Source organism: Leucoraja erinacea, chromosome 26 (genome assembly GCF_028641065.1).
Source record: "Leucoraja erinacea ecotype New England chromosome 26, Leri_hhj_1, whole genome shotgun sequence".
In the NCBI taxonomy this organism is placed as follows: domain Eukaryota; kingdom Metazoa; phylum Chordata; class Chondrichthyes; order Rajiformes; family Rajidae; genus Leucoraja; species Leucoraja erinaceus.
Window position 1 is genome coordinate 32144207 of NC_073402.1, and position 14969 is coordinate 32159175.

At 47.5% G+C, this 14969-nt stretch overlaps 1 protein-coding gene across 1 annotated transcript; it reads right to left on the reverse strand.

The window, feature by feature from the left end:
• Positions 1-1505: 1505 nt before the first annotated feature.
• Positions 1506-14309, reverse strand: pnrc2 (proline-rich nuclear receptor coactivator 2). The gene is made up of 2 exons (XM_055656660.1): positions 14132-14309; positions 1506-3976 (listed from the first exon to the last, which is right to left on the reverse strand). Exons 1-2 carry the CDS (start codon positions 14207-14209, stop codon positions 3515-3517), a joined length of 540 nt encoding a protein of 179 aa, XP_055512635.1. The 5' UTR covers positions 14210-14309; the 3' UTR covers positions 1506-3514.
• Positions 14310-14969: the final 660 nt, after the last annotated feature.

Genomic DNA, 14969 nt, shown 5'->3' on the forward strand with positions numbered 1-14969 from the left:
GATACGAGGAGAAGGCAGGCACGGGTTACTGATTGTGGATGATCAGCCATGATCACAATGAATGGTGGTGCTGGCTCGAAGGGCCGAATGGCCTCCTGCATCTATTTTGTATTATGCATTCGTCAGTTCATTAAGCAACCCTTCAGCAGCATAACCAGGATTCCCGTGCTATCCATTAACTGGTATTAGTGAATAAAGGTGTTGTCTGGCCATGTTAACAGCCAATGGCATTCCACTTACACTTATCCCCATTGATGGTAGGAAGAACACAATGGTGACTAACATGCCCAACCAAATGCAATCCTACAGTGGGTTAACATATGAAGAGGGTCAGCACTAGGACTGCACTCACTGGAGTTTAGAAGGATGAGGGAGGACCTCATTGAGACTTACTGAATAGTGAAAAGCCTGGATAGAGGGGATGTGGAGAAGTGGGAGAGTCTCGGACCAGAAGCCCTAGCCCTGGAATTTTAGAAAGTAGATGAAACTGAATTTATTTAGCCAGGGTGGTGAATCTGGAATTATTTCCCACAGATGGTGGAGGAAACCACGTCAATAGATATTTTTAAGGTGGAGACGGACAGATTCTAGATTAGTACAGGTGTCGGGGGATATGGGGAGAAGGCAGGAGAATGGGATCAGCTATGATTGATTGGCAGAGGTAAACACAAAATGCTGGAATACCTCAGCGGGACAAGCAGCATCTCTGGAGAGAAGGAATGGGTGACGTCTTGGGTCAAGACACTTCAGACTGATGTTGGGAGTGGGCAGGACAGATAGAATGTAGTCGGTGACAGACTGGTGGGAGAACTGGAGAGGGAAAGTAAGGGCCATTTGAAGTTCGAGAAGTCAATGTTCATATCGCTGGGGTGTAAGCTACCCAAGCGAATTATGAGGTTGCGTTCATCCAATTTCTGCTGGGCCTCGCTTTGACAATGGAGGAGGCCCAGGACAGAAAGGTCAGTTTGGGAATGGGAGGGGGAGTTGAAGTGTTGGGCCACCGGGAGATCAGGTAGGTTAAGGTGGACTGACGGAAGTGTCCAGCGAAACGATCATCGAGCCTGCGCTTGGTCTCACCGATGGACAGAAGTTGACACCAGGAACAGCGGATACAGTAGATGAGGTGCAAGTGAACCTCGGCCTCACCTGAAAAGACTGTTGGGTTCCTTGGATGGAGTCGAGGGGGAGAGGAAGAAGGGTCTCAACCCAAAACGTTACCCATTCCTTCTCTCCAGAGATGCTGCCTGCCCTGCTGAGTTACTCCAGCATTTTGTGTCTCTCTTCGATTAAAACCAGCATCTGCAGTTCTTTCCTGCATATTGATTGGCATAGACTTGACGGGCTTAATTGCCTTATTCTGCTCCTCTCACTTATGAACTTATACTTGGCAACTGGGTAACAAGCAAAGACAGAGAGTGTGGTTTCAATTAGCACAGGAGCCATGCAATGAACGCCCCAAAGTGTGCAAACTCAATTCTCTATGGACCAAAAGACAAACAACCCAATTGGGGGAGAAACGGAAATCTTTATTGTTATATAAATCATTACACTACCATTCAATTAAATACATATTTAAAATTAATTGACTTAATTTGGTTTCAACAGTAATTGGAATAATTCCATTATTGTATTTAACTTGTCCATCAAATCTAAATAGGGGAGATTATAAATAAAAAAAACATGACCTTTTTTCTGGATTTTGGGCTGCTGAATTGGGACATTTGTACCCAATTTAATTATGATATTTTGTATTCAAATAGTAGGCCCTCTACCTGGCATTAACTGAGAGGCAACAGAATGCCCATTATTGAATAAATGTCTCTGCTTTATATAATGAAAGGACAAATAGCAAACATGACATTCTGGGGGAAATCTGAGTGATCACTGAATTACAATTGAATCAAATGTCATTATTACAGAATGTGTTATTGAAAATTTGTATCAAACCCAATTTCTAAATATTAAGGCAAAAGAAGTATCCAAGCCACATCTGAGATGAATGGGCTCCATTGGTGTGTATGAATGTTGTTTTTGCAATCTTTGCCCGGTTCTGATGAAACATGAAGCAATCAGCTTTGATCCACGGTTTAAAAGATCAACAAAGAACATGGTACACCATTGCACAAGTGCGATCAAAAATCGTGGCATCAATCCAGGCTCATTCCAATCCTGACATTAACAGTACAGAATCCATACTTGTGTTACATTTTCCCTACCATTGCTTTTGGTAATCCTTTTATCAAAGTCAGATATGATCAGGTAACTACATTGAAAATAATGTATAACAGATACAGGTTTGGCACAGCAACCTCATTCTGTGTTTTTTTTAAAATAGGAAATGAGCTATTATTTCTGCAACTTAGTTTTTTTTTTAATGCTCGTTTTCACACCCGCAATCGCAGCTTTCAGGTCACGTTGTGAACAACTTAACTTTTTCTTATTCATTTGTATTTTTTTTTAAAGAAAATTAATCTTAGGTTTACACACGCCACGAAAGATGGCATTGTTTACACTGACCTATCGTACCAAAATACTTTATCAACAGGGACACCCCGTTTTAAAATATACATATGCACATTCTTAATCCTTGTATACTGGCAGCGGTTTTAACAGTAATAAACTCATTATCCCTGTACAAGAGTTCTTTTTGGCAAATGATAAAATCTAAAACCAAATTTGGATTCCAGGTTTGCATCAAAGCAAAGGAGATGTTTGAAAGACCAAAGCCTTCGGAGAGGAAAGATGAAAATTTGCTCAAATTTGCTCATTTACGAAGATCTGCTTTGGTCAGCAGTGATTGGCAGGCAACATGATAGCTCAATGACTTTTCTGTGTTAATACAACTAAACGGGTAGTTTTAAGTAATAGCCTGTTCAATAAATACACTTACTCGGTTGGTTGGAAGCATTAAAAATACTTTTCTCAATAAAAGTGAACAATAAAACAAGGGGGCTCTGCAAGGAGTTGATGCTGGAGGTTATGTCTGTGGCTTGTTGCCTGCCCTGTGTACAAGCTGCCTCCAACAGACAACAGTTCAATGATCAAGAGTTGCAAAAATCCCATTGAAGAATGGATGTAGTGAAAGGTATGTAGCACATGGGCTACACATACAACCTGCGTTGGTTAATTGCAGCTGGACAATTGGGAAAGGAAGCAACATTAAAGCTGCCTCAGTACTTTGGACCCAAGTGGATGACACACTAACTTCATTGCACATAGGAACATGCCCAGCAATGGGAGACTCAGACACAGAACTCAGCTCTTTCCTCTTTAAGGAAGAAGAGGGAAAGGCAGGCAAAGCTGGATGAGAAAACAAGTTCACTTATGCAGTAGAAAGTCCAAGCTGCACAAAGGCACCAAACCTCACCAAGCTGGGCCAATGTACACTAAGCAAGTAAACACCCTGGGTGGGTAATTAAAGGCAGCGTGTGGCTGAAATTTTTAAACTCTACTGAAAGATGTAATTAAAAACAAGAATGCCAGCCCTGAACAAACCCCACATTTGAGCTACAGTCTATGCTTGCACTTTAAGTAAGGTCTTCAATTGAAAGGCCATGTCACTGTGGTCAGAAGGGTCCAGGGGAATATGTACCCAGTGGCTTGGTGGTCTGGGTAACACACTTGGTGATGGTGGCTCACTGAACTTGGCTCCAGCGTAGTGCTGGTCACACTGTGACCGGAGTAGTGCACCCGAGCTGCTCACAACGGCCTCCCAGCTCTGACTATTGGGAAAGTGCATAACATTCTTTGCTTCCTTCTGGGCGACCCGATACACATCGGACATGAACGAACAGCATCCGTGAGCCTTCTCGCCGTTCTTGTGCGCCATCTTCACGTGGTTGAGGTCGTCGTCTCTGCTGTTCTGGCGGTCATTGGTCAAGTGCTCATTTCTCTTGGCAGTGGAGTACCACGGCTGTGATATCGGAATGTTCAGTCCCTCAACCCCTCCCATCTTCCTCTGAACAACCTGTGTGGACTGAAACAAAAAGCTTCGTTTAGATTAGAGATGAGGCTAGCACTCCGGCCCGCAGAGTCCACGCCATCCATCAATCACTTTGTAATTTAGTTTATTGTCACCCGTGCCAAGGTAAACATAGAAAATAGGTGCAGGAGTAGAGGCCATTCGGCCCTTCGAGCCTGCACCATTTGCCATTCAATATGATCATGGCTAATCATCCAACTCAGTATCCTCTCCCTGCCTTCTCTCCATACCAAGGTACAGTGAAAAGCTTTTGTTGCGTGCTATCCAGTCAGTGGAAAGACAATACATCATTACCACTAGCACCATCCTACACACACACTTGAGACAATTTCCAATTCTTATCGAAGCCAATTAACCTACAAACCTGTACGCCTTTGTAGTGTGTAAGGGAACCCACACAGTCACGGGGAGAACGTACAAACTCCGTACAGACAGCACCCGTAGTCAGGGTCGAACCCACATCTGTGGCGCTGTGAGGCAGCAGCTCTACCCGCTGCGCCATCGTGACGCCCACTTTCTCATCCACTCCGAAAACACTTGGGGCAATTTACAGAGGCCAAATAACCTACAAACCCACACGTCCTTTGAATGTGGAAAGAAACCCACGCAACCACAAGGAGAATGTACAAACTGCACGGACACAGACAGCAACTCTAGTCAGGATCAAAGCCAGGTCTCTGCTGCTGTGAATGCAGCAATTCTCTCACTGCCGCCCACAAACTTTTTCTGCAACGCCTGAATAAACTAAGGTACACCTTAAAATGCTTGAACAACATTTGAACTTGAGCAGGACATCTACATGTTTTGTGCATAGAAATATGACAATGTTAGAGATGAGAATTGAAGCTTTGATGTTTATGACTACACTAAGACAGCAGCAAACTCATTCATTGAACAGCCCAACACATCAAACTTTGCTGCCTCCAAGTAGAGGTTGGCAATTTTACTTTGGAGTCACGTGAGTGACTACGTGAAGAACCCGTCCAGCACGCATGCGCGACATTGCGTTTACGCAGTGCAACAGCGACACAGCGGGAGTCAGGCGCTCCCGCTACAGTTTACAAAGACGGACCGTCAGGTAAGTTTATTCTGAGGTTGTTTTTTCCGGAAAAGAAGGGTGTTGTTTTGTTTCAACAGGGAGAACATGAACAAAACAAGACTATCCAAGAAATCTGCCCCCCGTTCGACTCCAACGGAGGAGCGTTCCATCAGTGGGGGCAAGAGGCGGTAGGACCGCTAACCCAGCGATCCACCATCCCCGACACCGTGCCGAGCCCAGTCCCGCTAGCGCAGCCTGAGCAGCGGGCTGGTTGTAAAGCAGCACGGAACACCAACCGGCCGGTGGTTTCCGATTCATCGGACGGGGACGTCTCACCGCCCGCGCGGGGCAGAGACAGCCGCCTGAGCCGCGTGGAGCGGTTCGTGGAACGTATGCTCCAGCGTGACTTGCTTCGAGAGAGGGGCAGTCTCGCAGAGGGAGTTCAGGCACTCCCACCACAGTGCCTCACACACTGGCTATCGCTGCCCCCTCTTCCGAGGGCAGCTTTGGCGACTAGGGCTGGGCTGGTCAAGAAGAGGGGTCACTGGCCGAAGATGTCGGGAGTACGCCTGGGGTACAGGAACAGGAAGAGCTGCTGGGTGTGGTAGACCGCTACGTGGCAGCTCCACGAGCAGGACAGCCATTAGAGCCAAATCTGGCGGCCAGCATTAACTACCTATCCTTCAAGCCCCTACAGGAGCAGGTAGTTAATGAGGCCCTAGAGCTGTATTCGGCCCCAGAGAATTGTGCCTCGCTCAACGTGCCGGCTGTCAACAGTCAAATCTGGGGGCACGTTGGGCCAAATATCTGCAACCAAGAGCTCAAACTACAGCAGATCCTCAGGCTCCTGACGTCAGCCATCACTTCATATGCTCGTTCCGTGGATGGGACAGAAATGACCACGATTCAGCAGGATACACTCGCACTGCTGTGTAATACCCAGTTTGAAATTAACAACCTCCGCAAGGAGATTATAAGTCCTGCCCTCGACCCAAAATTCGCGGGTTTGTACAAAACGCCGACCACAGAGCCAGAAATCCTGGTCTTCGGCAAAAACCTCTCCAAGAAAGTGAAAGATATGGAGGAGGAGTCCAAAACATTTGGCCTCATGAGGGCAGGCCCCCGGACGAGCAAACCCACTAAACCCAAGCGGTAGTACCCCACCGCGTCCACCAGTCGACGTCAACCCTATGGGACTGGTGAAAGCTCGGGGTCCGAACATCACAAGCCTTTTTTAGGCCAAGGCCCAGAACGGACCCCATGGAAAATGCGCCACCCCCCAACCAACAGCACATCAGACAACTCATCGGAAGACTCATCGCCCGACAAAGAAGCAAAAGAAACACCCGTAACCATGGAGGTAGGTGGGTCTGGTTCCTACCAGCATATAGAAAGTGGGGGTTCTATACTAACAGGGGGGAGATTACACCTGTTTGAGCAAGCATGGAAGTCTATCACGAATGACAAGTATATACTCAACAGCATTCGTGGATACAAAATACAGTTTGCACTAGAAAAATTGTCACCAGTTCAGCATTCACCCCAAAGGGTCTTTTCCCTCTCAGTTAAAGAAAAACGAGAGGGACAAGCTGAACTGGTGAGGCTAATCACAAAGGGTATCATTGAAAAAAACAAACATGAACCCTTGGAATTTGTCTCTAATATATTCACTAAAACTTAAAAAGATGGTAGATGTTGCATCATAATTGACTTAACTTCACAAAATATGTTTGTTAAGTATATACATTTCAAAATGGAAACGTTTGTAACTGCCAAACAACTGATTTCCAAAGGATACTTCATGGCAAGCATTGATCTTAAAGATGCTTACTATTCAGTACCCATTCATAAGGATCATCGCAGATACCTGAAATGTACCTGGATGGGGCAGCTATGGCAGGTTAAAGTGTTGCTTAATGAGTTAACATCAGCCCCAAGATTATTCACCAAGATACTAAAGCCAGCCTTGGCAATATTAAGAAGACCAAAACATATTGTCATGGCATATCTTGATGATATCTTAATAGTAGGCAAAACCATGGAATTGGCAAAATCAGCAGTGTCAGCTACCAAACAATTGTTTGAAACCTTGGGATTTGTCTTACATCCAGATAAATCTAAGTTGAAGCCATCCACAACCATGGACTATCTGGGCTTCACAATTAACTCAGTCCACATGTCTGTAACTTTGCCAAAAACAAAAACAGCTGAATTGGCACAAACATGTAACAATTTAATGGTCAACGATCGACCAACTATTCGACAAGTGGCGAGAGTAATTGGCAAAATGGTAGCAGCATTTCCAGCTAATAAATTTGGACCTCTGCACTATCAAAACTTACAAAGAGCAAAAGTGCAGGCACTAAAACAACATGCAGGTCATTTTGACCAAGTCATGAAATTACCCACTAAAGCAACATCAGAACTACAGTGGTGGCTAGAGAACATTTGGCATAGTTTCAGCCCTATCATCATCATTAACCCTACATTAGTTATCCAAACAGGTGCCAGTGCTCAAGGCTGGGGAGCAACTAATTCCATATCCAGCACAGGTGGTAGATGGACTAACCCAGAGTCATCGTTACTACTTACACTGGGCATAAATTATCTAGAAATGTTGGGTGCATTTTATGGATTAAAAGCATATTCAACAAATATGCATCACTTGCATGTTTGGTTACAAATAGATAATACTACGGTGGTGGCCTGTATTAACCATATGGGCGGCATAAAATCGATATCATGCGACAATTTGGTCAACACAATTTGGCAATGGTGTGTCAACAGACATATTTGGCTATCAGCAACTTACCTGCCGGGTAAGCTAGATACAGTGGCAGACACCAGGTCACGCAAATTCAATGACAACACCGAATGGATGTTAAATCCCAAAGTATTTGCTAAAATTACCAAGCAATATGGCACGCCAGATATCAATCTATTTGCATCCAGACTAAATCACCAGGTTCCTATGTATGTCGCTTGGGAACCAGACCCTGAGGCAGCAGCGGTAGATGCTTTTGTGCTGGACTGGGGAAATGTCTTCTTTTATGCATTTCCTCCCTTCTGCCTCATCAGTCGGGTACTACGCAAATAACAATTGGACTCTGCTTCAGGTATTTTGATAGTACCCGACTGGCCGACACAGCCATGGTTCCCAGTGGTCCTCGACATGATCGTCGAGACCCCAATGACTTTTCCCAGCAGCCCAGAATTGCTAACCCACCCAGTATCTGGCACAAGCCACCCTTGCCATGATAAAATCAAACTCCTGGGTTGCAGATTTTGAAAAGACCTTTGCTGGGCCTGGGATTGTCAGAAAACACCATCAACACCATGACAGCATCCCACCGTGTATCCACAAGGAAACAGTACTTATCTAGTATCAAGAAGTGGGAGAAATACTGCTTGGATACAGGAACCACCTATTCAACCACAACAGTCACCAATGTACTGGAGTTCCTGGCAGGCCTTTACCACAATGAAGGACTCAGCTACAGCGCCATCAACACAGCCAGAAGTGCTCTGTCTGCCTATTTAATACAGGCACCAGGACAACAGGCCATGGGGTCCCACCCGCTGGTGGTCAAACTCATGAGGGGGATATTCAACTCTAACCCCCCTAGACCTAGGTACACCCATATCTGGGATGTCAGTGTGGTCCTGACATACCTTAAGAGATGGTCACCAGCCAGGTCCCTCACCCTGGAACAATTAACTCTCAAGACGATCATGCTGATGGCACTTGTGTCAGCACAAAGAGTCCAGTCACTTCACCTTTTACGACTGGACAACATGATCATAACTCCAGACCATGTCTCATTTACTATCCAGGGGCTGGTCAAACAGAGCAGGCCAGGAACATCAAATCCAGTCATGGAATTCCGGGCCTGCCCACCAGAACCAGGGTTATGTGCCATGACCCACCTACTGTACTATACAGACACAACTAAAATCCATCGAGGGAGTGAAAAAGTCTTATGGGTCAGCTACAAGAAACCTTATGGTCGGGTGACGAGCCAAACCATTTCTAGATGGCTCAAGCAGGTGCTGAAAGCTGCTGGTATAAATACTAACATGTACAAATCTCACTCCACCAGGGCAGCATCCACGTCGGCGGGTAAGAGAATGGACGTACCAATAGACCACATCCTGGCTACAGCGGGGTGGTCTGGGGAAAGAACGTTCAGAACTTTTTATAATAAGCCGTTGGCAAAACCTGCTTTATTTGCAGAGAAAATATTACAATCTGCAAATATATAATTTAAGCCCGGGGGAGCAATTTGTTTTTTTGTTCTTGTTAATAAATACCATTATTGTTTTTACAAACAGATTCATTGGTTGATTACGATAACACACTTCCTCCCTCAAGTGACTTCGGCAGTGAGTGAAGTATGAACTGTTACACGGTTTGAAATCACAGAGCTTTAAAATCTTCACGTAGTCACTCACGTGACTCCGAAGTAAAATAGTAAGATTAAACGAGAACTTACCAGTTTGAAGTTTGATCTGTATTTTATGAGGAGTTACGATGAGGGATTACGTGCCCTCAGCTCCCACCCTCAATAATAGAGATCAAACTGGTATCTAAGCTCTCCTTTTCTTTACTATGTTTATTTCACTTACTGTGCCTGTCTGTGATTCCACACCGCTGCTTTGAAGTATGCCGCGCCTGCGCGCTGGACGGGTTCTTCACGTAATCCCTCATCGTAACTCCTCATAAAATACAGATCAAACTTCAAACTGGTAAGTTCTCGTTTAATCTTACTATTAAACCAACACCAATAACCCAGCGACAAGCTCACATCCCAGTTTCCCACTGACATTAAACATGTTCACCCAGAACAAGGGCAACACATGTTGTTACCCACAGCCAAGCTGAATAGGTGGGGAGAATACACACTTTCCCCAGGGCAGGGGAATAGGTTTAAGGTGAGATAGGAGCAGAATCAGGCCATTCGGCCCATCAAGTTTACTCCGCCATTCAATCATGGCTGATCTATCTTCTCTTCCCCTTCTCCTGCCTTCTCCCCATAGCCCCTGACACCCAAACTAATCAAGAATCTATCAATCTCCACCTTAAAACTGTCCACTGACTCGTGGCCTCCACAGCCGTCTGTGGCAATGAATTCCACAGATTCACCACCTTCTGACTGAAGAAATTCCTCCTCATCTCCTTTCTAAAGGTAGGTCCATGAATTCTGAGGCTGTGCCCTCTGGTCCTAGACTCTTCAACCAATGGAAACAGAAACATCTTCTCCACAACCACTCTATCCAGGCCTTTCACTATTCAGTAAGTTTCAATGAGATGCCCACTCATCCTTCTAAACTCCAGCGAGTACAGTCCGACTGACAAATGCTCATCATAGGTTAACCCACTCATTCCTGGGATAATTCTTGTAAACCTCCTCTGGACCCTCTCCAGAGCCAGCACATTTCCTCAGATATGGAGCCTTAAACTGCTTACAGTATTCCAAATGTGATCTGACCAGCACCTTATAGAGCCTCAGCATTACACCTCTATTTTTATATTTGAGCCCTCTTGAAATAAATGTAACGTTGCATTTGCCTGAACGGAGAAAGATTTAGCAGGAACCCGAGAGCTACTTTTTTTACACTTGGTGGGGGAGGGGAGGTGTGGGTTTCTGAAATGAGCTGCCAGAGGAAGTGGTTGAGGCAGCTTCAAGAACATTTAAAAGACACTCGGGCAGGTACATGGATAGGAAATGTTTCGAGGGTCACGGGGCCCAAATGTGAGGAATTAGACAGGGTATCTTGGTAGTCTTGAATGAGTTGGGATCAAGGGCCCGTTTCCTTGCTGTATGACTGTAACCAGAGTTCGGAGGTGGAGATAGAGATGAACTATTTCTTCAACAAGTCTGAGTGTTTGCAAATTCCTGGGAGGTGTTGAATATATTCAGGCCAGGATTGGAGTGACCCAGAAGTGTTATGGGCGGCACGGTGGCGCAGTGGTAGAGTTGCTGCCTTCCACTGCCAGAGACCAAGGTTTTACCCTGACTACGGGTGCTTGTATGTACGTTCTCCCTGTGACTGTGTGGGTTTTCTCCAGGTGCTCTGGTTTCCTCCTACACTCCAAAGATGCACAGGTTTGAGGGGTTAAATGGCTTGGTATAATTGTAAATTGTCCCTAGTGGGTGTAGAATTGTGTTAATGTGCGGGGATTGCTAGTCGGCATGGACTCGGTGGGCCGAAGGACCTGTTTCTGCGCTGTATCTCTAAACTAATCAATCCCATTGTTTCGTTATTGCCATTATTGATAAATGGCACTGAAAGTAATCTTGCAGGTACAGCAGGCAGTGAAGAAAGCCAATGGCATGTTGGCCTTCATAACAAGAGGAGTTGAGTATAGGAGCAAAGAGGTCCTTCTGCAGTTGTACAGGACCCTAGTGAGACCACACCTGGAGTACTGTGTGCGGTTTTGGTCCCCTAATTTGAGGAAGGACACTCTTGCTATTGAGGGAGTGCAGCGTAGGTTCACCAGGTTAATTCCCGGGATGGCCGACTGTCATATGTTGATAGAATGGAGCAGCTGGGCTTGTATACTATAGAATTTAGAAGGATGAGATGGAATCTTAATGAAACATAAGAATATTAAGGGTTTGGGCACATTAGAGGCAAGAAACATGTTCCTGATGTTGGGGGAGTCAAGAACCAGGGGCCACAGTTTAAGAATAAGGGGTAAGCCATTTAGAACAGAGATGAGGAAAAACCTTTTCACCCAGAGAGTTGTGAATCTGTGGAATTCTCTGCCTCAGAGGGTGGTGGAGGCCTATTCTCTGGAGGCTTTCAAGAGAGAGTTAGATAGATCTCTTAACAATAGCGGAGTCAGGGGGTATGGGGAGAAGGCAGGAACAGGGCACTGCTTGTGGATGATCAGCCATGATCACAGTGAATGGCGGTGCTGGCTCGAAGGGCCGAATGGCCTACTCCTGCACCTATTGTCTATTGATAGTAATTTAAAAAAATGTGAATTCAATCACCCGAATTTAAAGTTTTTAACTGCTCTGGTGGGATTTAACTTTCAAGGCCAGGATTCAATAGCGCAAGCTGCCCACCCGCCCTATAGTAAGACCACAGCCCCCATACTACACACGTGCTCCCCCCATTCTGAAGGCAGGTTTCTGCTATAGCACGGTCAACCAAAGGTTTATCAGACAAATAGAAGCGGACTGGTTTCAAACTAAGAGGCCTCAAGGCCAGCTTAAAGCGGGTAGCTACCGACAATGTGGATGTGTTGATAGTTCACAGTGTAATGGAAAACAGTGAATGTAAAGGCACTATTCATGGAGAGAAGCAGGAAGCAGGAAACTAGGAAAATTGCTGGAATGCACGAAGTAGGTAACAGCAGGTCATTTGGAAAAGCATAAAGCAATGAAGTGGAGTCAACAGTTTTATGACATGGAAATATGGTGGTGCTGGAGTAAGGTGGATACGTAACAAACGGGTGGGGGGATGGGGGGGGGCAAGCGAAGGGGGAAGACGGCAAATCAGAAGCTGAGGCACAAGTTCGGGGGGCTTCCCCATTGGTGGGAATGTGCAGTCATTCCCATCGGGATCATTGACTAACAAACAATAGGAATAAAGACCATTGAATCTGAAGATGGCCCCGACCTGAAGCATCCCTCATCCTCTCTCTCCACAGATGTTGTCTGACCCTCTGAGTTACTCCAGCACTTTGTGTCTATTTTTGGTACGAACCAGCATCTGCTGTTCTGTTTCTACAATAGGGATGCATTAATCCTTTCCTCTGCCTCCACTTGTCTACTTATCTTGCACCTTTTTGTCTCCTTTTCATCTCAATAGTCCAGTCACCCCATGCTAGGCGCGGGTGCTGCCACAGACTCTTGTACTTTACTCTATCCCGTTGTACTCATCAGATGTAGCATGACAACTTTATACCATTACACGGCACGATGGCACAGCGGTAGAGTTGCCATCTCACAGCTCCAGAGACCCGGGTTCAATCCTGAGCTCTGGTGCTGTCCGTACAGAGTTTGTACGTTCTCCCTGGGACCTTGTGGGTTTTCTCCGGGTGCTCCGGTTTCCTCCCACACTCCAAAGACGTACAGGTTTGTAGGTTAATTGGCCCTCTGTAAATTGAGAACTCTGTTAAGGGTGTAGGCTAGAACTAGTGTACGGAGTATTCAGGTGATTCTTGTTCGCCGTGGTCTCTGGACCAAAGGGTCCGTTTCCACATTGTATCTCTCATTGTATCTCTCTACTGTAACACAGTACAGCAGAGGATCAGGCCATTCAGCCCACAATGTTTGTGCCTCATTGCTCTGTATTTGGGAATATTGTTACTGACACACATCCGATGAAAGTAAATAGTTATGACCACTCTGGACAATCACAAATGTACAAGTCAGCGTTTCACCCTGTACCCACCCCGGTGTGTGGATAGTGAAATGGAGGGGTCCTGGTCTTTGGGTAGGGAGTGGGGGTTCAGAGAAGGGGGGGCCGGAGGGGGCTGGGGTCCGGGGACGGGTGGTCAGGCAGGAGTTGGGGGTGCAGAGGGAGAGGGGGGGGGGGGGGGGGCTAGGGACAAGAGGGGGCTGGGGTCGGGTGTCTGGGGGGGGGGGGGGGGGGGACAAGAGGGGACTGGGGTCGGGTGTCTGGGTGGGGGGGGGAGGAAGAGGGTCTGGGGGGGGAGGGAGCAGGGAAGGGGGGGGGTGAAGGGGTCGGGGGGAGGGCTGGAGAGAACAGGGGATCAGGGGTCAGGCAGAGCAGGGTGCCGATAGAGGGGGGTGGAGGGGGAGAGAGAGAACGGGGGCAGGGTCCGGGAGCATGAGTGGGGAGGGGGTTGGGGGTGCAGGAGGGGGGGGGGGGGTGCAGATAACGGGGGGGGTCTAGCGGGGACTGGGGGGGAGAAGTGGGTCCGGGGTCCGGGAGAGCGCGAGTAGGGAGGGGGTTGGGGGGGGGGGGGGGGGGGAGGGGGGGCTGGGGTCCGGGGACGGGAGGTCAGGTAGTTGGGGACAGGCGGGGGTTGGGGGTGCAGAGCAAGGGGGGGGGGGACTAGTGGGGGGGGGGGGGGGGGGGGGGGGGGGGGGGGGGGGGGGGCAGCCGCGTTGGGGGAACGATCCACCTACCTGGAGCCCCGGCCGTGGGAACTGTCCCTGGCAGCTGCAGCGGGTCCCGGGTCGCGGGGTGCGGGGTGAGGCCGGCATGGGCGCGCCCCAGGCGGGGAGAGAGGCTCAAGGAGGCGGCGGGGACGGTGACCGAGACCCGCGGGCGGAACGGGCGGCACAACTTTCAAATCGTCCCAACTCCGCCTCTTCCCCCCGCCCGCCCAGAGACGGAGACGGAGCGCTCCCCCACACACACACACACACACACACACCCCGGTGAGGGAGCGCTCCCCACATACACACACACACACACACACATCCCTCCCCCCCCGTGAGAGTGAAAGTCTATCCAGCCAGATCAGATATTCTGTACATAAATAAATACACTCAGTTCAAAGTCAAGTACAATAGAAGGCAGACAGAAGTGCTGGAGAAACGCAGCGGGTGCAGCAGCATCTATGGAGCGAAGGAAATAGACGACGTTTCGGTCCGAAACCCCTTCTTCAGACACAATAGAACCAGGGGAAGGGACCGTGGGAGAACAGAAGGCAAGGATTGGGGAATGGATGGCGACCGGTTTGGCAAATGCCCCCATTTCATGGGCAAGGGGTCACACTAAATGTCCCGTTCAATGCTCTGTCCCATTTGGGCTCCTCTGACTTTGTCTTCTCTCATTTTCCACCAAATTCAAAATTAAGACAAGAAAACACTTCGTAGAGTAATCCGACATGGAAACAGGCCATTCAACCCGACTCAACCAAATCCCATTGGCCATATTTGGCCCATATCCCTCTAAATCTTTCCTATCCATGAATCTGTCCATGTACCTTTCAAATGTTGTTGTGGTATCTGTCATGAC